General features: G+C 43.2%; 1 protein-coding gene across 11 annotated transcripts in view; it reads right to left on the bottom strand.

Moving 5' to 3' along the window:
- Positions 1 to 489: 489 nt before the first annotated feature.
- DZANK1 (double zinc ribbon and ankyrin repeat domains 1) overlaps positions 490 to 20,761 on the bottom strand; it is a 72,429-nt gene continuing 52,157 nt past the window's right edge. For 9 of the 11 annotated variants that reach the window (XM_058684786.1, XM_058684782.1, XM_058684788.1 and 6 more), the window contains 11 exons: positions 20,026 to 20,190; positions 18,471 to 18,678; positions 14,467 to 14,570; positions 12,444 to 12,518; positions 11,064 to 11,123; positions 10,529 to 10,625; positions 10,007 to 10,104; positions 6,260 to 6,340; positions 5,634 to 5,761; positions 1,935 to 2,009; positions 490 to 1,482 (listed from right to left, as the gene is read on the bottom strand). In XM_058684786.1, coding sequence (XP_058540769.1) covers positions 1,359 to 1,482; positions 1,935 to 2,009; positions 5,634 to 5,761; positions 6,260 to 6,340; positions 10,007 to 10,104; positions 10,529 to 10,625; positions 11,064 to 11,123; positions 12,444 to 12,518; positions 14,467 to 14,570; positions 18,471 to 18,678; positions 20,026 to 20,190 — 1,215 coding nt within the window. In that variant the 3' untranslated portion in view covers positions 490 to 1,358. The remainder of the gene's footprint in view (positions 1,483 to 1,934; positions 2,010 to 5,633; positions 5,762 to 6,259; positions 6,341 to 10,006; positions 10,105 to 10,528; positions 10,626 to 11,063; positions 11,124 to 12,443; positions 12,519 to 14,466; positions 14,571 to 18,470; positions 18,679 to 20,025; positions 20,191 to 20,761) is intronic. The other 2 variants (XM_058684789.1, XM_058684792.1) reach the window with 1 other exon arrangement.

The raw sequence follows: 20,761 nt of genomic DNA, 5'->3' as shown, positions 1-20,761 counted from the left end.
TGCTCCCTGAGCTCTGGGGAAAATAGTCTTGAACTCTGTACCCTCCTCCTGCAGGATTGATTCCAGAGCCTGTAGGGTGTGAGCGGTGGCAGCGTCTGGTGCCCTAACCCACCCTCCTAGTGTGATGGCTGCGGCTTCACTTCCACCTCGGGAATCTGGAACCTGGTGCAGTGACTCTTGCAGCCAACCCTGAGCTGAACCATAAAGGCAGAGAAGTCTGGGAAAGGTTGTATCATACAGCCAGGTTGACAGTGCAAACCAGCCCTGACATCAAACCACCCGACCACGCTCCGCAGGTCTCTCAGGACACTGGTAACCTTGCAGTGGCCCCCACAGCAAAGACGGCCGGCCGAGTCAGACAGGGGAGAGCCAGTGCCGGTGCCCCCCAACCCCATGCGGGGGCTTCCCTCCCAGAGACTCTGCGCCTGTCCTCCCGCAGTCACCGTCTCGGGAAAGGAAGTGCAGGTAGTGATAACAGCAACCACTCAACCAGGTCTATTATTTATTGTGCTGAATTACTCATTCTAAACTAACAGATACTCTGTCAACATAGTTTAACAGGAACTATTTAGGGACTCCACGATTGCAGCGTTATCACCCAAAGACTGAAATAACAGTCTGAAAAAATGAGTGAGTCAAAATTGCACATTCCTGCACATGGGCTTATTCAAAGCTTGTTTGTCAACCGGAGAACAAACCACAACAATAGGAATATTTCACATTAGAAATGAAAGTCTTTAAATAAAGTTAATCTTAATGTACTAATTTGGAACCACCTACAAGAGATATTAAGGAATAGAACAAGATGTAAAACATCAGACGGGTGTGTAGTTTGTTAGTACTTGTCTTAAAAGAGGAGAAAGAATATATCTGTTCTCTGTATTTGTATTTTATACATACCCTATATGTACATATGCATATGTTACGCACATGTGCTTATATAATCCTCCACTATTTCTGGAAAGACGCAGATGACACTGGTATCATTGGAGCCTCTGAGGAGGGGACGTGGGTGGCTGTGGGACAGGGATGGCAGAGTTTTTACTACTTAACACTTCATACTGTTTAGCTTTGAACCATGTGCAATTATCTATTGAAAAATAAATTTTAAAGAAAACTCCAAAATAAGCAGCAACAGACCCTTTAAAAAACATATGTTAAATTCGTCACCATCCAGAGCATATTGGGAAATGCCCACATGGTGGCTTACACTGTCATATTAAAAAAAAAAAAAAAAAATCTTATGCGTTCCTCTCAACCTCAATTTCCAAACCACAAATAACACATCTCAGAAAGAAACAAAGAACAGCTAGAGCTGGATGGTTTCTTGAAATCAGGTCCCGCGCAGGCTCTTGGGTCTAAGAGTCATCCAGGCCGAGCTTAGCAGCAAAGAGTGAGGTGATGACCTCATCCCCAGTTTTCAGAGCCAGGTCATATGCCGTCTGGCCATTCGTGTTCTTCTTTTGGATGCCTGCATTGCATCTGCCAAGGAAACAGGCATGAATAGAGGCACTCAGGTGCTTGAACTCAAGGATGGCTCGTCCCTGACACAGAGGCCGGTCTGGGAGACGCTGGTCTGGGAGACTCCCAGACCAACCTTCCTACACCCGTCCCCAAGAGGCCACCATGACTCACTCTCAAGGGTGGCTCTACCCTGAGACCTTTTGAGGGGCTCTGTGATTTCAACATGTTCAATTGCCAATCCTGGCCATTGGCTCCCATTGTATCAAAGTCCTACAACCAAGTGTGTTGGGTGGGTGTGTGGGTATTTTCGTTGTGCTTTTAGAAGCCCTCAGTACTGGGGACCCACGGTGGGATGGTGGCCCCCATTCACAGAGTTAACTGTTCAGGAACTGGGGCCTTCTGAAATCATCATAGTCAGCAGGGGGATCGCTGTGGCCCTCAGAAGTCTCCCCCAGAGGCCGGGAACATACCGCAGTAAAGCAGCGACACACTCCCTTCCCGCCGAGCCAAGGAGGGTTGCTTCATGAAGAGCTGTATTTCGGAGCCTGTTTGGGGGGAAGAAAATCATCCTGCTAAAGCAGTTGCAATGCAGGATGCTATGGGCACACGGACAACGAATGTCTCAGTCACACCAATGACACTGACCCCCTCCTTATCTTTCATCTTTCCTTTCTCCCTGGTAGTATAGGGCTCAACTGTTGGTCACTTCACCACTCAAGTTCCTTGGGTCTTTATATGGCATTTACCATTGGAACCTGCATACATTCATGGAGTTGCCATATCTCCTGAGAAGACGTATGATCTTCTTCCTTCGTGACTCCCTCTCAACTGAGAGAACGTGCATTCCATTTACTAGGTGGGGAGGGGGTGCCGTGGTTAGATTTTCTGTGTAACCACGGTTCAGTTTTTGAAAGTAATGAATTGTGACTGCCAACTCTAACTTTGTACACCGCCCCTCAAACAATGCAACTCCAACATGGCAATGGCACTTGATGGAATACCCTCTTATCAGGACCCCATGCTTCAGAGTAGAGGTGATACCCTACAAATCTGTTCCTCTGAACAGCTTGGTACTATATTACCAGACCTTCTAGAACGTGTTTTGTACAGCAGGTACAGTATGATGTTCTGTGAATTTGTACTTTAAGTTCTTTTTAATGTTTATTTTTTTAGAGAGAGAGAGACAGACAGAGTGCAAGCAGGTAAGAGGCAGAGAGATAGGGAGACACAGAATCTGAAGCAGGCTCCAGGCTCTTAGCTGTCAGCACAGAGCCCCATGTGCGGCTTGAACCCACGAACTGCAAGATCATGACCTAAGCCGAAGTCAGATGCTTAACCAATTGAGCCATCCAGGCGCCCCCTGTGAATTTGTACTTTAAAGAAACTTTACTATTAATGCACAAACAACTCAAACTGTTTATTCAAATCTAAATATCAGGGAGGATGAAGGCACATTCTTTCTTTGTAAATTGTGAATTACCTAATAGAATAAATCTCCTCAGTTGAAGCTCTAAGAAAGACTGATGGTTACATTTGTCCCTCCTGGCTACTGGGGCAGAGCTAAGGGATGAAATGTTTGAAACTGCCAGTGAAGGAGGGCAGCTGTTGTCCAAAAGCAAATGGCACTTTGCTTTGCCCCTCTCCTAGTGAGACCCTGAATCTGTGTTTGTGAAATCTGCCCGTAAGAGGTATCGGCTTTGGTGAAGAATGCGTACTTCGCCTTAGCCATCCCTTTGGGTTGAATATGAGTGTATTCTGGTAGGAAAGATACAAACATTGGAAACAGAAACACTAAGGCGGGGCTTTCTGCTACCCACTGAGCTACCTGACAGGAGTTACCTTGCATAGAGACTACCTTGACTGCTTCTTTCCCCTAGCCAAACAAGCTTGGGGCAGGGGTAGGGGTGGGGGTCGGGGGAGGGGGTGGGGAAGAGCTTTCTAATCCTTGTTTGCTAAGGAACAACTCACTGAGCCTCTTTTACAGGAAAGCCAGATCTCTCCATGGCTTGTGCATGAAGAGCAGTAGAATGGTTGGAGTCTTAAGGTCATGTTCCTGGATCTATAGAGGTCCAGCTGTGGGGCAGAAGCCAGGCTGACCCAGGTCTCAACACTTAGAACTAACAATTATAAACCAGACTTAACAGAGTTGGCTCCTGGTGGAAAAATCTGCTTTCTTCTATTGGCATAAACTAAAATGGAAGAAGAGATCTCTGTGCTCTATTTTGAGGGAGGGCTTCTGGTCTGGCTTTCCTCCCTCCCCTTCCATGGAGCTAAACTCTGCTAACTGGGCTAATGCAGTGGGAGAGACAACAGGCTATCACACACTGTTCAGACAGATGGTACGAGCAGAAAGTTAGTAGCGACGCAACGGGATTGCATGTGGATGAATGTCGATTTATAGAATGGTAATGAAGCAAGAATGGAAACTGAGGAACACCAAGGAAAAACAGGTAATCTGTTCCGTGTCCAGAGTAGTTTCTTCCTCTCAGCTAGACTTTTCATAAAGCTAGGACACCTTATACATAAGCATCAATTCAAAATCTGCTTAAGAGATTTTGTATCAACCACATACATTATATGTAAGTGCTCCAAGAAAAGCTTATCTGATTTGTGCAAATATAAAGTATACCTTAACAAGGTGACATTATTTTTATGAATAATGAGTGTGGGTAAATGAAGAAGCTGACAAAGTATGCAGAATGTGAATCCTGAAAAGGTGAGCAAGTAAATGCCAGCCACTAAATATGTATACCAAGTGTGCCAAACATTCTGCTAAAAATGGGGTCATGTCTTGATATAGCTGTCCTATTGGGCAGAACTTATAAAAGCACACATAGAAAAATTAACAGGGATATATATTTCTTAAACAATTTTTTAATGTTTGTTTATTTTTGAGAGAGAGACAGAGTGCAAGCAGGAGAGGTGCAGAAAGAGAGGGAGACACAGAATCCAAAGCAGGCTCCAGGCTCTGAGCTGTCAGCACAGAGCCCGATGCGGGGCTCGAACTCACAAACTGCGAGATCATGACCTGAGCCGAAGTCAGACACTCCACCGACTGAGCCACCCAGGTGCCCCAACAGGGATATATTTTCAATAAAAACACTAGAGGAAATTTTGAAACAGAGAAAGCCAGAAGCAAAGCTATTTAACTCTTGGCCCCCTGTGCTGGCTGCATGATGCTCTGACGGGGCCTCAGTCTGGTCTCAGAAATAACTCAGGGGGCAGCAGTGTCAGATATCTGCAGGACCCCTGGAGAACTTCTAGTTCGGCAACTTGTTTGGCAGGATATAAGCAATTAACATATGGAACCCGTCCTCAAGGAACATTCCACCCCACCTTTCCAAAGTACAGTAAAATCTTGGTTTGTGACCATAATTCGTTCCAGAAACATGCTTGTTATCCAAAGCATTTGTATATCAAAGTGAATTTCAAGAACCATTAACTCAGTTGTGATCATGTGACATCTGGCATCATGTACTACTCGTATCCTAAGACATCGCTAGTTTATCAAGTTAAAATTTATAAGAAATGTTTGCTCATGTTGCAGCACACTTGCAGAACAAGTTATTCACTATCCCAGGTTTTGCTGTAATTTGCAAGAGAACAACAGAATCACGAAGCTGGGAGAAGTCAAGAGGCAGGACAGCCCTGAGACTAGGGAAATGACAGAAGCACCCAACAGGACTTGGTATCGTCCTCCTGCTTCACCAAATCATGTGGTGAACTCTCATGTGCAGGCTCGCCCCCAGGGTGTCAGCATCCAGAGACAGATGGATAAGGTTTTCTTTCTGCAGTAATTTCATGGGTACATTTCCACAGGGAATACACTGGGGCCACTACTCTCTTATGGATGTCAACAGCTCAGATCATGATGAAAATGTCACCTGACATCCCAAGGGCAAAGGATTTGCCGGCCCCACAACAGTATAAATTCATGAGTTAACAAAATTTATCCTTTATAAAAGCTACAAAAAATCAGGCAATCCAATAGTCCATTTAAAAATTTTTGTTTTCCCTAGATTTGGGAAATAGAAGCAGGTAAGTCTCTGATTAAGGCCCAAATGGGTTTAAAAATGGTTCTGACTGGTTCAAATTGAACAGGGCACACGTGCGAGGTCACAGCTGGCCGCGACATTGCCAGGGCTGCCCTTTTACTGTGTCTTACTTACGGTCCCCACCGCTGCTCGGTATCTGCTCCTCTCTGCACAAGAACCGTAATCGCTTCGTGGTGCTTATTCACAACAGCCATGGTTATAAGGGGTCGCTCCTCACCGTCCCTGCAGTTGGGATCTGCTCCCTGCAGCATAAGGAAAAGGACAAACTTGCCACAAAACCCTGCTCTCAGCAGCATCCACCTGCCGTCCTATGAAGTGTAACAAATATGCTTTCCATCAAAAGAAAGGAACATCAGGAAACCTAAGATCTGACCTATAACAGAGCTGCGGGTCATGGTGCCATAGAACTTGTGCTGTCCTCATCAGGAAGGCAGGCACCCAGACAACTTTGCTTCTTTAGGAAACATGAAGGTCACATGGGGTCACAGACCAGGGATTCTGTCCACCTTTGTGCACATTATTTGGGCTCATATGACTTTTTGGTATATTTTCTCTGCTATAAAAACTAGCAACCAATAACAATTAATGTAAAGTTCTGGACTGGCCAGTTAATCCACTTGCAGTTTAAAATGAAATGGCCCTGTGATGATCCCAGTACTGAACAAGACTTCCACATGAAAGAGACACAGGTGAAACACGAGGCTGAAATCCTCAGAGAGATTTCTTTGGGATGTACTCACCTCATCGAGCAGCTGTTCAATCACAGAGACTCTTCCTTCCCCTGTTGGTCCCACTTCCTTCAGCAGGAGCCTGTTTTCAGGCTGTAGGATTATACAACACGGTCATTTCCACCACCATAAAATATTGCTGCCCCACTTGTGTGAACTCAACCCTCAAGGCAAATGCCTCCTCTCCAAGGTTAAGTTCTGAGTCCCAGGGACAGGCGAGTGTGAGCAAGTGCATGCATGTGTGTCCGTGAGTGCGTGTGTGTGATCTTTGACAGCCAGCAACACAAATAAACCCAGCTAATGTAAAGCTTGCTGGTCTCTGAAACCTTGTCTTGGGAAAGGTTTTATATTTGGGGACATTGTTTTATATTTATTAAGGATAGGGATGCAATGAGAAACCTCACAAAAACCCAGAAACCCCACACTAGTTTTATTACAAAGGAAAACAAATATTCCTAGGAAAAGCAAACGGGTGAATCCTACAATTCACCCTGCATGCTATATAAGGTGTTCAGAATCAGCCTAAGTATGACTATCCAGAAAACACGCTCACCCGACACATGAGTGAACCGATAAAGTCAACTCTTGTTTGGGGGTTAAAAGCTCTCACTTATCATCAGAAATCTGAAGAGTTTATTATCTTTTCTCTATTTTCAAAATATGATGAAATTCATCATTATATACAATCTTTATAGAAAGGATTTCAAATGCTGGCTGCCACAAGGTTGAAGAGGCAGTCTAGAAAGCTGGAGACATTACTTTCAGTGTGTTTCTATCAATGGATCTGAGGGTGACTTGGGATGGTTCTGGGACTCCCAGTTTCCTGTATGCATAGTGAAAATAATATCTACCCCCCTCCTGGCTCTCTGGGAAGTCAGAGATGAGGGCATTGGTCAAGCCTCTGAGCCTTTCAGGAGAAGATGCCGGGTTCAGACTATGTCCCCTCTGCCCCCATTCTAGAGTGATTAGCTTGGAACAATGTACTCTAACAAGTGAAACCCCAGGCAGTCTTGGGGGACGCACTTGTTCTGGCTGAATTCCATTCCTTATGGAAAACTATACTAGAATGCACTTAAATGTCAACCTCATGAGGTCTGAGACTTTTATATCTTTTGTTCACAATTTATTTTTACCACCAAAAATTGTGCCTGGTGCATGTGTGCTCAAAATAACTGCTGAATGAGTGAACCACTGAATGCTGTTATTATTTTTTTATACTTAACCCCTAAATACAGATGAGAAAATAAAGGCACATAACAATGGGGGATTCAGGTCACACATAGAATAAGCAGGTGGAGTCTCGAAAACTGTTAAAGTTTATGGAACTTTATACTTAAACTGGGAGAAAGCCAAGAGTATGAGGAATCATAAGCAATACAAGTTAATGTAGTTCTATGGCTAAAATTAACAATTCAGGCAACTACAGATGTTGGTGACAATGCAGAGAAAGAAGAACCCTTAAAAAAAAAAAAGACAAACCCTCTTGCACTGCTGGTGGGAATGCAAATTGGAAAACAGTATGGAGGTTCCTCAAAAAATTAAAAATAGAACTATGACCCAGCAATTGCACTACTAGGTATTTACCCAAAGGATATAAAAATGCTGATTCAAAGGGGCACATGCACCCCAGCGTTTATAGCAGCACTATTGACAATAGCAAAAGTATGGAAAGAGTAAGTAAAAGTATGGAAAAAGTAAGCAAATGTCCATTGATTGATGAACGGATAAAGAAGATGTGGTATATCTATATAATGGAATATTACTTGGCAATCAAAAAGAATTAAATCTTGCCTTTTGCAACAATGTGGATCGATCTAGAGTGTATTATGCTAAGCAAAATAAGTCAGAGAAAGACAATATCATATGATTTCACTTATACGTGGAATTTAAGAAACACAACAGATGAACACAGGGGAAAGGAAGCAAAAAAAATAAGATAAAAACAGAGAGTTAGACAAACCATAAAAGACTCTTAAATACAGAGAACAAACTGAAGTTTGCTTATTAGGTCTTGGGTGGGGGGACAGGCTAAGTGGGCAATGGACATTAAAGAGGGCACTTACTGGGATGAGCACTGTGTGTTATAAGTAAGTGATGAATCACTAAATTCTATTCTTGAAATCATTCTTATGCTATATGTTAACTTAACTTGGATTTAAATAAAATAAGTAAATGGGGAGTCTAGGTGCCTCAGTCGGTTAGGTGTCTGACTTGAGCTCAGGTCATAATCTCGCAGTCTGTGAGTTTAAGCCCTGTGTTGGGCTCTGTGCTGACAGCTCAGACCCCGGGGCCTGCTTCATATTATGTGTCTCCCTCTCTCTATGCTCCTCCCCTGCTCACACTCTGTCTCTCTCTCAAAAATAAATAAACATTAAAAATTTTAAAAATAATAAATTAAATAAGTAAATAAATCAAAGCCAGGGAGAAATAGATTTTTTTAAAAAGTTAATACAATTCTAAGGTCTTCTTCTCACATATATTGGTGTTTATGACATGTAAAGCATGTAGTGGAAAAAAACAAGTTGAGGCGAGAAATCACCTGCCTTTGTAGAACTCATGATGACAATCTGGGCACCAGTATGTGCACCCCTGAGGATGCCCTGAGGGCTTGGGTTCACGAAAAGAGGAGGGAAGAACTGACTTGTGCCCATCTCCATCTTGGTGGAGACCCAGGCTTTGGGTTTGTTGCTAAGCACATCTGTCCTCCTACTGCAGCCAAAGAGGACCAAATGAAAGGCAAGGTGGTGGACTGAACAAGGGCACCCACTGTCTCTTTCTCCAAAGCTCCCATTAAAATGTTAATGCTCTATATATTTTGAAGAACAAAACAGCTGTGGGAAACTGGAAGAGTGCCATCAGTGGATCAGGAATCGTGAGAAATTCCAAAGATTGAAAGTAGGTGGAATCTGACTGAGAGGGAAATCAAAGCAAAGAAAAAGCAGTTGAAGACACCAGAGATATGAGTGTGTTTCCTCCAGGAAGCCCTGAAGAAGCTGAGTTAATCAACAAGGAGGGCAGGTGTTGGGTGCAGGCTGGATTCATGAGCATTTTAGGAAAGGGCTGAGCTGGGTGATGTCCTCCCCTCTCTCCTGTGCTCTCTGCTTAAACCCTGATAACTATTTTCCAGAGATTTAATTATTTGCCTAACAAAGAGTCCTCCTGGGAGTACTGGGCCCAGGAAGGCCAGAGCCCAGACCTCTATGACAACACAGATGGAAGGAGAGCAAGGAAATAAAAAGAGCCCCATCCAGGAATGAAACACTCTAGAGCCCTTCACAGCACAGACTCACCTCTAGGGGGAAGGCAACTTAGGGGACCCCAAGGCATTCTCTTGTGTTCTGCCCAAACACTCTCCAGGGAGACAGCATGCCCACCCCCACCCCCCCCCCCCACACACACAGGCACCTCAGGCCCACACACCCAGGGCAAGCACTGGCACTACGCAAACTATCCCTTCACTTGTCAACATGACCTGGCAATCACAGATCATCACATATTTGAGACCAACCAAAAACAAGACAGAGAAAGATGGACAGACAGAATTGACCCCAGAGGAAACAGAGGTGATTCAGGAAACTGATGAGAACTTTAATTCTAATTAATAATCTTGACATATTTTAAAGGATTCTATAAAATAAAAAATATACCCAAAAAAGGCACAGAAAATGAAAAAGTATTCCTCCATTTAAAAATCTCAAAGTAAAACATTAAACAGATAGGCCTAAGAAGACAGCTGTGAGGACAAAGGAGTACACTTACTGTGAGCTGCTCCTTTTCTTGAAATGTTTTGGTCTTGAAATTCTTTGCCCTCTTGACGTTTTCAGTGGTATCGGAGGTGCTCTGGCTGTAGTTGCTCACTGGAATGACAAAGAGTTGAGGACCAAAACAATGTCCCCCTGCCACTCCCCACATATAATATAGACCTATCCTACTATTGTGCCCCTCAAGAGGTCAGAAGAATAAAATGGCTTTTATAGAAATTTCTACTTGATTGAACCTCACAAGAAGTAAGACCAGAGGATGAGTGGGAAGGAAGGAATAAAAGGGACTACAGTTTATAGGCCCCAAAGAACACCCCCCACAACCTATCTCCCCAAGCCCTGTGAAAGACTTGAAAAATCTCACCCCTGACTTCAGAGAAGCCAGAAGAATAAAATGGTTGGAACATTACAGTGAGATGCATGGTTGGGCTGGAAAACTATAAGCAATTCCCTGCCATCCTTGCCAGGTCAATGTGTTCCTGGTCAATTGTTTTAAAGTCACCATAAGGGTACAACTCACCCAGGCTGGACCTGCTGCCAAATGGCCCATTACCACCCTCAGTGACACTGCTCAGGAAGTGGCTGCTGAAATCCACAGCCTTGCTGAGGTAAAGGTTCTGGACAATGAAAACAATTAGTCACCATGAATGACAAGGCTGCTGTGTCCCCACAGAAGGAACAATCTCCCTGCTAACCTGTTCCTCTCTTTGTTAATGACACCTTTAGCTACACAGTCAAGCTTGAACCTGGACATCCTTCCTGACACCTCCTCCCCTCCCTGTAATGTTTTGTCCATTTTGCCTCTTAAACGGCTCCTCAGTGCAGCCCTTCTTCTCTGTTGTTACGGCCACAGCCCCTTTTCATATGCCAGAATCACCCCAAGGGCATCCCAACAGGTTCCTGCCAGCCCACTTTCCATGTGGCTGCCCCAGTCATCTTTCTAAACTGTGTAAGTACTGGTGTCCTTTCCCTGCTTAAAACCCTTCTGTATCTTGGAATTAGGGTGACATCATGGGGAGACTCGAGCCACAGAGTTTGAATCCTGGTTCTATTACTAGTTTAGGGACCTTGGAAGAAGCAAGTTGCTTAATTTCTCTGAACCTCAGGTTCCTCACCTGTAAAGTGGAAATATTATGGCCTACCCCAAAGGGATACTGTGAAAGTAAAATGAGGTAAAATGGAGGCCTATAAAGTTAGGATAGATGATACATGGTCCAGACCTGGAATTCTATATCCACCTGGACCGATTCCACAGCGTGGCATCCTGCCCCACCCTCACCTGGTTGCCTCTCCCGCCACAGGGAACCACCTGCTACTTCCTCAACACTAGAACACACAGGTTAAGAAAAAACACATATTAAACCCGAAGATAATTACTCCACTTCTACTTGATAGCACATTATATATGCTCTCGGTGCCCACCCAAAGCATACCCCTCCCAGCTGCTGGGTTGGCTGCTAACAGCTCACAGCTGACTCCCTCCTCTGGCCAACTGCCTCCAGAGATGGGTGCTGCCTTACCCTAGAAGCTACAGCCCTCCTTTTCTTGCCTCAGTTGGGACAACTTCGTGATGTGACCCATATTTCAGAGCTCCTCGTGGATCAGGCTAAAGCCAAAATTTATGTGTGACCACTCAGCCCGTTCCCCGTCTCATGTCCCTCACTCCCCTTCTCCTCAAGTACCTCTCTGACCCAAGCTCTGCTCTGGCCACACAACTGAAAATATGGCATTTAGCACTTTACTTGACTTCAAAGCACTTTTGTGGGTGTCAGCCCACTGCACACTCCCAGCCTCTGAGTTAGGCGGTGCCCGTATGTCTGTCCTCATTTTAAAGACACTGCTAGCTCCCTGCTGGGCATATGGCCAGGGCCTGATAAATGCTAGTTCCCCTGCTTTTCCTGGCCTTCTTCATCCACCTTCTCAATCCATTCATTATTCTTTTGTATATTCTGATTTCTTGCCCAATGAAACTAAAGCTGCCAGTATGAATCAATTAATGTTTGCCACACATTAAAGGCTCTGTAGCAAAGTTGCAATCACCATATAAGGAGGCAGATCAAGAGAGACATAGCCACAAAATTTGGCTTATTTATTATAGGCAAATAGGTGAAAGTACAAACAGGCAAACATTTTGTTGGTCTTTCATCTACACCCAGACTTCAGTGAGTATAAAAAAGCCTGAGAACCACAGGACCAATAGGGTCGACAGTAATTCCTACTCTTACTACATCTTTATGTGCCTGAAACCTGACTTCTCTGAGGTTTAGCACAGTTATTTACCTAATCCTATGAAATTACTGGCCTTTAGTCGAGTTTTATAATATTTGAAACTTATGTCTTCCATGGGTTACCCAGAAGCATTTCAATAGACTATAGGCTACAATTTACTAGTTCAGTCAATTTTCAAATGAACAGCTTCTGAAAGTCTTACGCACCTTGTTTGATACTTGAATGTAATTCAGCTGGATGCTAACTTCATAGCCATCTTCATGGACAGTAGCAGAGATAAGCTTTTAAAAAACCGTTAGAGAGAATTCACAACCATGCATGTGGGACTTAATGTCCTGAGCAACAGCCAAGAAATCCTGAGATGTTAAACCGTAAATTTAACCAAACATTTAATTAACTCAAAAGAAGGCAGGAAAAGAGAAACAAAGGAACAAAACCTAAGTAAGATATAATACAAGTAGCAAAACAGCAGACACAAATCCAGCTATAGCTATAATTCCGCTAATTGTAAATGAACGAAATTAATGTTCCCATCAAAGAGCAGAGACTGCCAGAATGGATAAGAAAGACCCAAATTTATATTCTCTGCAAGAGACACACATTAAGTTTAATCAAGCCACCTGGCTGGATGTCGTCAGCTGGGTGTCTGGAGGAGCCAGGCCTTGTTAATCAAGAGCCAAGCATCATAGTTGACAAGCTTCCTCTGTAAGCAGCAGGAGGAATTTCCCTCAAACAGGGGTCAACAAATTCTTTAAGGATCAGATAGTAAGTAGTTGAGGTTTTGTGGGTCATTGCCATTGTAGCACAAAGGCAGTCATGGACAGTAAGTAAACAAATTAGTTATAGCCGTGATCCAATAACACTCGATTTGTAAAACTGAGTAATGGGCCTAATTTGCCCCACAGGCTATAGTTTGCAGACCCCTGGATTAGGCGAGAGAATGAATAAACCCCCAAAACATTATCAAGGGAAACTAAGCACTACTTGACAATGAAATAGTTTCAATGTTGGCCAATTTGGTGGTAGAGGATCAAACAGGCTGATTTCTAAAGATTCCTTCTAGTGTTCTGACAAACAGAAGAGGTCTTCTCACAGAGCTGTCTCTTACAGTGGTGGCATAATGCCAGAGAAAGAGCATGGGACTTCAAATCTGGAATCCCCCAAAAGACCCAACAGTGCAGCCCTGGGCAGATCACCAAAGCTCTTTGAGCCAGTTTTCCTGGGTGTCAAAAATAAGGCTTGTTCTGATTATCTACTGCAGTGTAAAAAGCCACCTCAAACTTAGTGGCACTGAACGACCATTTTATTAAGTTTGTGGCTTCCCACAGGACACAGAGGGGACAGATGGTCTTGTCTCGACACATCTGCCACCTCAGCTGGGAAAACTCAAATGGCTACAAGGTGGCTGCATGTTTGGAGGCTGGAATGACCCAGGCTCTCATCACTCGTCTGCCTGCCTCCTGACCCAGGATGACTCCAGGCCCGGGTTCAGCTAGGGCTGCAGACGGTGCACCTACACGTGGCCACGCCATGGGGCTTGGGCTTCTCACAGCAGGGTGGCTGGGCTCCAAGAAGGAGTGTTGAAGGTGAGCGTGCCAAGTAAGAGGACCACACCCTGAGAGTCCCATGGCATCACTGCCACTGCACTCAGTTATTAGCCCAACTGCCATAAGTCCTCCCACCCGTCCACGGGGGACAGGGACTCTGCCCTTTGCAGGGAAAACTATCAAAGAATTTGTGGCCATTATTAAAAACTGCCACAAAGGTAATATCCCTACCTTGTAGGTTTGTTATGAGTGCTACAGATCGATGAACATAATGTACATAGTGAGTGCATCATTAAACGGCAACTGTTATGATCACTACCGCTGCTAATACAGAATGGATTTCAGTGTGCAATTTGGCTAGACTAAACTCTTCTGGGTCTTTTAGCTCTGACCACAAGAATCTCCATAACACATGGAATGTAAAAGCATGGATGGTTCACAATTTACTATTTTACCTTGCTTAGGTCAGGTGCCCAGAAGCAGACCCTGAGACAAGGTTCATGCACAGGTGATTTATTGAGGCCGTGCTTGTAGGGGAGGGCAGTAAAGAAGGGTGGAAAGCAGGACAGGAAAGGGAAAGGAGCCAAGCAAAGTGCGATTTCAGGTGAAGTCAATGGAGGGGAACTGCAGCCTGAACCCATGCGATGCTCTGGTGTGGAAATTCCAGTCAGAGCTCACCCACCTTTCCCATTCTGGGTTCTGCAATCAAAGCCCTGAACTCAGGGTTGTTCTGAGCATAAGACCTGAGGTGAGCAGAGATATGATCCAACTGTTTTCTCCAGTACCCTAAAGAAAAAGAGAAATCCATCCACGTGGATAATTCTTCTGAAGCCAAGAAAGAAAAATGCTAGTTTTCAACATGCATACTCAGAGAGGTTATTAATTTTTTTGGTCAAATTTTGTGATGGTTTGGCTTACTGAACCTTGACTATGTACTAGAATAAGTTCCATTTTTGTTCCCAGCTTTTTTTAAAATTACACATGATTAATCACAGAATAGTACAGAATATCAAAAGAACATATCTTGAAGAGAGAGAGAGGGAGACAGAGAATCCCAAGCAGGCTCCATACTGTCAACACAGAGCCCAACACAAGGCTTGTACTCATGAACCATGAGATCATGACCTTAGCTGAAATCAAGAGTCAGATGCTCAACCGACTGAGCCACCCAGGCACCCCCTATTTTATTCTTTTAAAATTAACCATATTGAAGACCTACCCTATGACCCAGCAGTAGCACTGCTAGGAATTTACCCAAGGGATACAGGAGTGCTGATGCAGAGGGGCACTTGTACCCCAATGTTTATAGCAGCACTCTCAACAATAGCTAAATTATGGAAAGAGCCTAAATGTCCATCAACTGACGAATGGATAAAGAAATTATGGTTTATATACACAATGGAATGCTATATGGCAATGAGAAAGAATGAAATATGGCCTTTTTTAGCAACATGGAAGGAACTGTAGAGTGTTATGCTAAGTGAAATAAGTCATACAGAGAAGGACAGATTCCATATGTTTTCACTCCTATGTGGATCCTGAGAAACTTAACAGAAGACCATGGGGGAGGGGAAGAAAAAAAAATGGTTAGAGAGGGAGGGAGCCAAAACATAAAAGACTCCTAAAAACTGAGAACAAACTGAGGGTTTATGGGGGGTGGGAGGGAAGGGTGGGTGGGTGATGGGTATTGAGGGCACCTGTTGGGATGTGCACTGGATGTTGTATGGAAACCAATTTGACAATAAATTTCATAATAAAAAAAAAAGAAAAAAATAAATGGTAGAATTAAACGAGTGGAAAAAAATTAAAAAATAAAAAATAAAATAAAATAAAATTAACCTTTTTGAGACATAACTTTAACTTTTTTTTTTACATTTATTTATTTATGAAAGACAGAGACAAGAGTGCAAGTGGGGGAGGGGCAGAGAGACAGGGAGACACAGAATCCGAAGCAGGTTCCAGGCTTGGAGCTGTCAGCACAGAGCCTGATGCGGGGCTTGAACTCATGAACCATGAGATCATGACCTGAGCTGAAGTTGGATGCCCTGCCAACTGAGCCACCCAGGTGCCCCAAGGCATAACTTTTAAGCATACAGCTTGAATTTCAGCAAGCGTGTTTTTTACTATATATTTACTTTTACTCTACATAGTTAGGTCTTGTCTATGGCTTGCATAGAGTTGTTTTTCTTTTTTTTTCTTTTGGCATGGAGCCCCAGTGTGGCACTTGAACTCATGACCCTGAGATCAAGACCTGAGCTGAGATCAAGAGTTGGATGCTTAACCAACTGAGCCACCCAGGATCCCCTGTTTTTTCGTTTTTTAGAAACCCATGATGACAATTGCTACCTTCTAATGAAATGTTCAGTCCACAAAATTAAATGTAATTATTGATATGTTTTGGTTTTGCCTTACCATTTTATTATTTGATTTATACTTTTCCCATTTGTTTTGTTTTCTTTGTTCCTATTTTCCTGGGGGTTTTTTGGGGGCAACTTGAATACTTTTTAGAATTATATTTAAATTTTCCCATTAGCTTTTTACCTGTATTCCTTGGTATTCTTTTTGAATAGTTGCCCTATTGATTAAAATATCACTCTTTAAAAGTGTATTTATTCATTTTTGACAAAGGCAGAGTGCAAGCAGTGGAGGGATAGAGAGAAAGGGAGAATCTCAAGCAGGTCCTGTGCTGTCAGCCCAGACCCCAATGTGGGGTTCGAACTCATGAACCGTGAGATCATGATCTGAGCTGAAATCAAGAGTTGGACGCTCAACCGAGCCACCCAGCCACTCCTATTTTATTCTATTAAAATTAACCCTATTGAGATAACTTTTAAGTATACGGTTTGAATTCCAGCAAGCATATGCATCCCAATCAAAACATAGAACATTTCCATCATTCCAAAAACTCCTTTGTGCCCTTCTACAGTCTGCACAGGTTTAAACACACTTGAATTCACTAACTGCCACCATTTAACACTTGGGAGATGTCACAAGAGTCTGGATTTCTGGTGTCTTGTGGGCAACCAGGAGATGCATTTACAGGAAATGTCCACAACAGGCTAACCTATAAAAACAGAAAGTAGCGGTGCCTGGGTGGTTCAGTCGGTTAGGCATCTGACTTTGGCTCAGGTCATGATCTCACGGTTCATGAGTTCGAGCCCCACGTCGGGCTCTGTGCTGACAGCTCAGAGCCTGCAGCTTGCTTCGGATTCTGTGTCTCCCTTTCTCTCTGCCTCTCCCTAACTTGCGCTCTGTCTCTCTGTGTCTCTCAAAAATAAATAATAAACATTAAAAAAAATTTAAAAAATAAAAAACAGGAAGTAGATTTGTGGTTGCCAGGCACCTGGGTCAGGAGATGTGAGCAGTGATTGCAAAAAAGAGTATCAGGACTACTTTTGGGGTGATAAAAATGTTCTGGACATGGTAATGTTTCTATACTGCTGCTAATGTACTATCACTGAATTGTACACTTCAAAATGGTCAAAATGGTGAATTTTGTTATGTGAATTTTAGAACAGTAAAAACAGAGAGGTATTGGCAGATAGCAATGACACAGACTAACAACATTTCTACCATCATAGTTGCAATCCATATGTGCTCTTTGATTTACAAACTAGATGATGGGGCTATGAGTCAAAACATCAGAGTACTAAAAGTTTAATGAAGAGCTATAATACAAAGGAAAATTACCTAAAGAAAAACGATGGAATTTACTTTTTTTTTTAATGTTTATTTATTATTTTGAGAGACAGACAGAGCATGAGCAGGGGAGAAGTAGAGAGAGAGGAAGACACAGGATCTGAAGCAGGCTTCAGGCTCTGAGCTGTCAGCACAGAGCCCAATGCGGGGCTAGAACTCACGGACCGTGAGATCATGACCTGAGCCAAAGTCAGACACTCAACCGACTGAGCCACCCAGGCACCCCAAGGGATTTACTTCATTCATTCATTCATTCATTTATCCATTCATTCATTTATTTTTAATGTTTATTTATTTTTGAGAGAGAGAGCACGAGCGGGGAAGGGGCAGAGAGAGAGGGAGACACAGAATTCCAAGCAGGCTCCAAGCTCTGAGCTGTCAGCATAGAGCTCGACACAAGGCTCGAACCCACAAACTGTGAGATCATGATCTGAGCTAAAATCGGACGCTTAACAGACTGAGCCACCCAGGAGCCCCATTTACTTTTTTTTTTTTTTAAATTAATGTATTTATTTTGAGAGAAACAGAGAGAGAACCAGTGGGGGAGGGGCAGACAGAGAAGGGGACAAAGGATCCAAAGCAGGCTCTGAGCTGACAGCAGAGTGCCCAACGTGGGGCTCGAAGTCACGAATCATGCCATCATGACCTGAGCCAAAGTTGGATGCCACACAGGCACCCCACTTTTCTTTTTAATGTTTGTTTATTTTTAGGAGAGGTGTGGGGGAGGGGCAGAGAGAGCAGGAGACAGAGGATCTGAAGTGGGCTCTGTGTTGACAGCAGAAAGCCTGATGTGGGGCTTTGCACTCACAAACCACGAGATCATGACCTGAACTGAAGTAGGATGCTTTAACCGACTGAGACACCCAGCCGCCACAAAGGGATTTACTTATGTATAGAAATAAAGCTAAAGGAAGAAAAAAAAATGCAGTTTTCTTTCAGAGAAAGAGGGAATTCTCTCCTGACAAGAAAGTGTACTTTTTCTCTCACCTCTTCCTGGGCTGACAGCTGTGAGGAGAGGTTTATGGTCACTCATTTTCTCCTGCCTCTGCTTTTGAGAAGCCATTTCCAGTTCCTTTTTGGCTAGTAGCGCACCAGATGGGTAGAACAGGCCAGTAGTCTGTGTGCCCACGTCCTTCCGAGTCCCAGCCTCAGGTCTGAGCAAAGGAACATTTAGGGACTGCCAGGCAGATCGGGGCTATGAGCAAGGCAGAAAACATAAAATACTAGAATATAATTTCATTAATTCTTCATAATTACTTATAGAAAAGAATTCTAATCAGAAGTAAAAAATATCTCCAAGAAACTGTACTCTGAACTAAAAAGAGGTTTTCAGCCCTTGCCTCACCTTCCTTGGTCTGTCTCTCCCAGGAACTCCCAGCCTGACCCATAAAGCCAGCCTCTTCTGCTTGGCCATTTACTATCTCAAACTCAACAAATCAACTAAACTAATATTCCCTGTCTTGCTGCCCGAGGCCCTAAAGAAATCTATCCTCTCAGTTCTACAATCCAATGGAGTTACTACTCATCTACACTCAACTACTGGGGACCGGTATTTTCTCTGAGGCACTCCTGCATCTGGACATGGGAACTTGAGAGGACCATCATGTAAGGTTGTGTAGGTTGTGTACTGTACAACATCACTGCATCTAATGAGCTAAGATTCACATGGTAGGCATCATATATTTGAAAATTTATTAGGACAGTTTTTCTGGTAGGTGGAAGAAAATGTCTAACAAAATTAGTATATTACAATCAGTTTCCAACAGATGGCAGTCTAGTGTCTTGAGGAAAGTAACCCTTGGTCTCATTTGCACAAAGGTGTCAATATGGTCTACTGACACTCCCAGGATCCATAAGTCTCAGTCTGGGTTAAGAAGGCCATGAACTCCCTAAAAATGAGTGCAAAATTACTGAGTGCATGTGCATTCTAAGGACTATCAATCTTCACATTCTTCTAATGAAGAGCTAAAAAGAAACCTGAAAAGTCTTCATCTAGCTTAGAGAAATTCACAAAAGGCTAATATCAAGCTGGTTAGAGATTAAGTCATTCTGAAAATAACCCTGTAAGACTTTCCTTAAACTATATGCAGTTGTTTTAAATAGCAGCAGCAATTTCATATACCTGATATAAGTTTTCTAAAACATAAAACAATGGGAGCAATGTTCCTAGTATGCCTCATGAGAAATGCACGAGGACATTCTGTCTCATGTATTTATTTTACTTTTTTTCTGTCTCAGGTATTTTAAATCCACTTCTCCTTCATGACATTATGTCAACTTACATTATTTTTATTAGTCTTCCAAATGCAATTAGACCTCAATCTACTACAGATAAACCCTTAGATCTTTGAATGCAGACGAAATCACTTGAGTGTTGAAAACTTGAATTGGTTGAATTTACTTACACACCTAGTTGAAAATCCATGTGAAAAGTCTGTATTTTGGCTCTCTCTCCCCGGGTTGATCCCCAAGGTAGAGAACACAAATTCAGAGTCCTAAGCTCTTCCCCAGGCACCAGCTCTTACTACAGTGGAGGCCTCACCTCAGCAAAAGGGCGAAGTTCTCCAGCGGCAAGAGCCAGGCTGTTCTCCATGCTAAGTCTTGCCAAGGACTTCACATAAATACCACAGGAACCACAGAATCGGGCAGATGGGTGATTGCTGGCCCCACATTTGGGGCAAACAGAGTAGCAGGCAGAAATGCCTGGCTAGAGGATAGAAAATATTTTTACATCTTCATAAATATTAGAGTCCTAATTTTCCCATGTAAGTTATTCTCATACCATACAATCCCCAGCCATCAAAATAACATATGCCTATATCCCTGACCCCAAGTCTACCTTCTAGACTTTGCCCTACAGATGAACAATTACACAAAGCAAGTATATTTAAGACCATTCCCCACAGGATTGTGGTTTTAGAGAAAATAACTGGAAACCATCTAAATATCCAGCAATAGGGGATGGTCTCAATATATCATGGTACATACAGAAAGTGGTATATTACAGAACCACTGAAAAGAATGAGAGGCTACAAATAAGATATATTGCTAGGTGAAAAGAACTGAGCCAGTGTTCATAGTAAACTACCAGTTTACTTATTAGCACACTGAACAGCTCAAAGAACACTCAGACACTAGGTGATGGTGACTGCTTCTGGGATAGGCTCTGTAGGCCTGGGATGAGAAGGGAGACTACCCCTTCACATGAAACCTTTTGTATTATTTACATGCAACGCTTATTTGAATAAATGACTTTGAGTGTTTTATTAGAAAAGTAA

This window comes from Neofelis nebulosa, chromosome 9 (genome assembly GCF_028018385.1).
Source record: "Neofelis nebulosa isolate mNeoNeb1 chromosome 9, mNeoNeb1.pri, whole genome shotgun sequence".
Lineage (NCBI taxonomy): Eukaryota > Metazoa > Chordata > Mammalia > Carnivora > Felidae > Neofelis > Neofelis nebulosa.
This window is presented reverse-complemented; position numbering and strand designations above follow the sequence as displayed.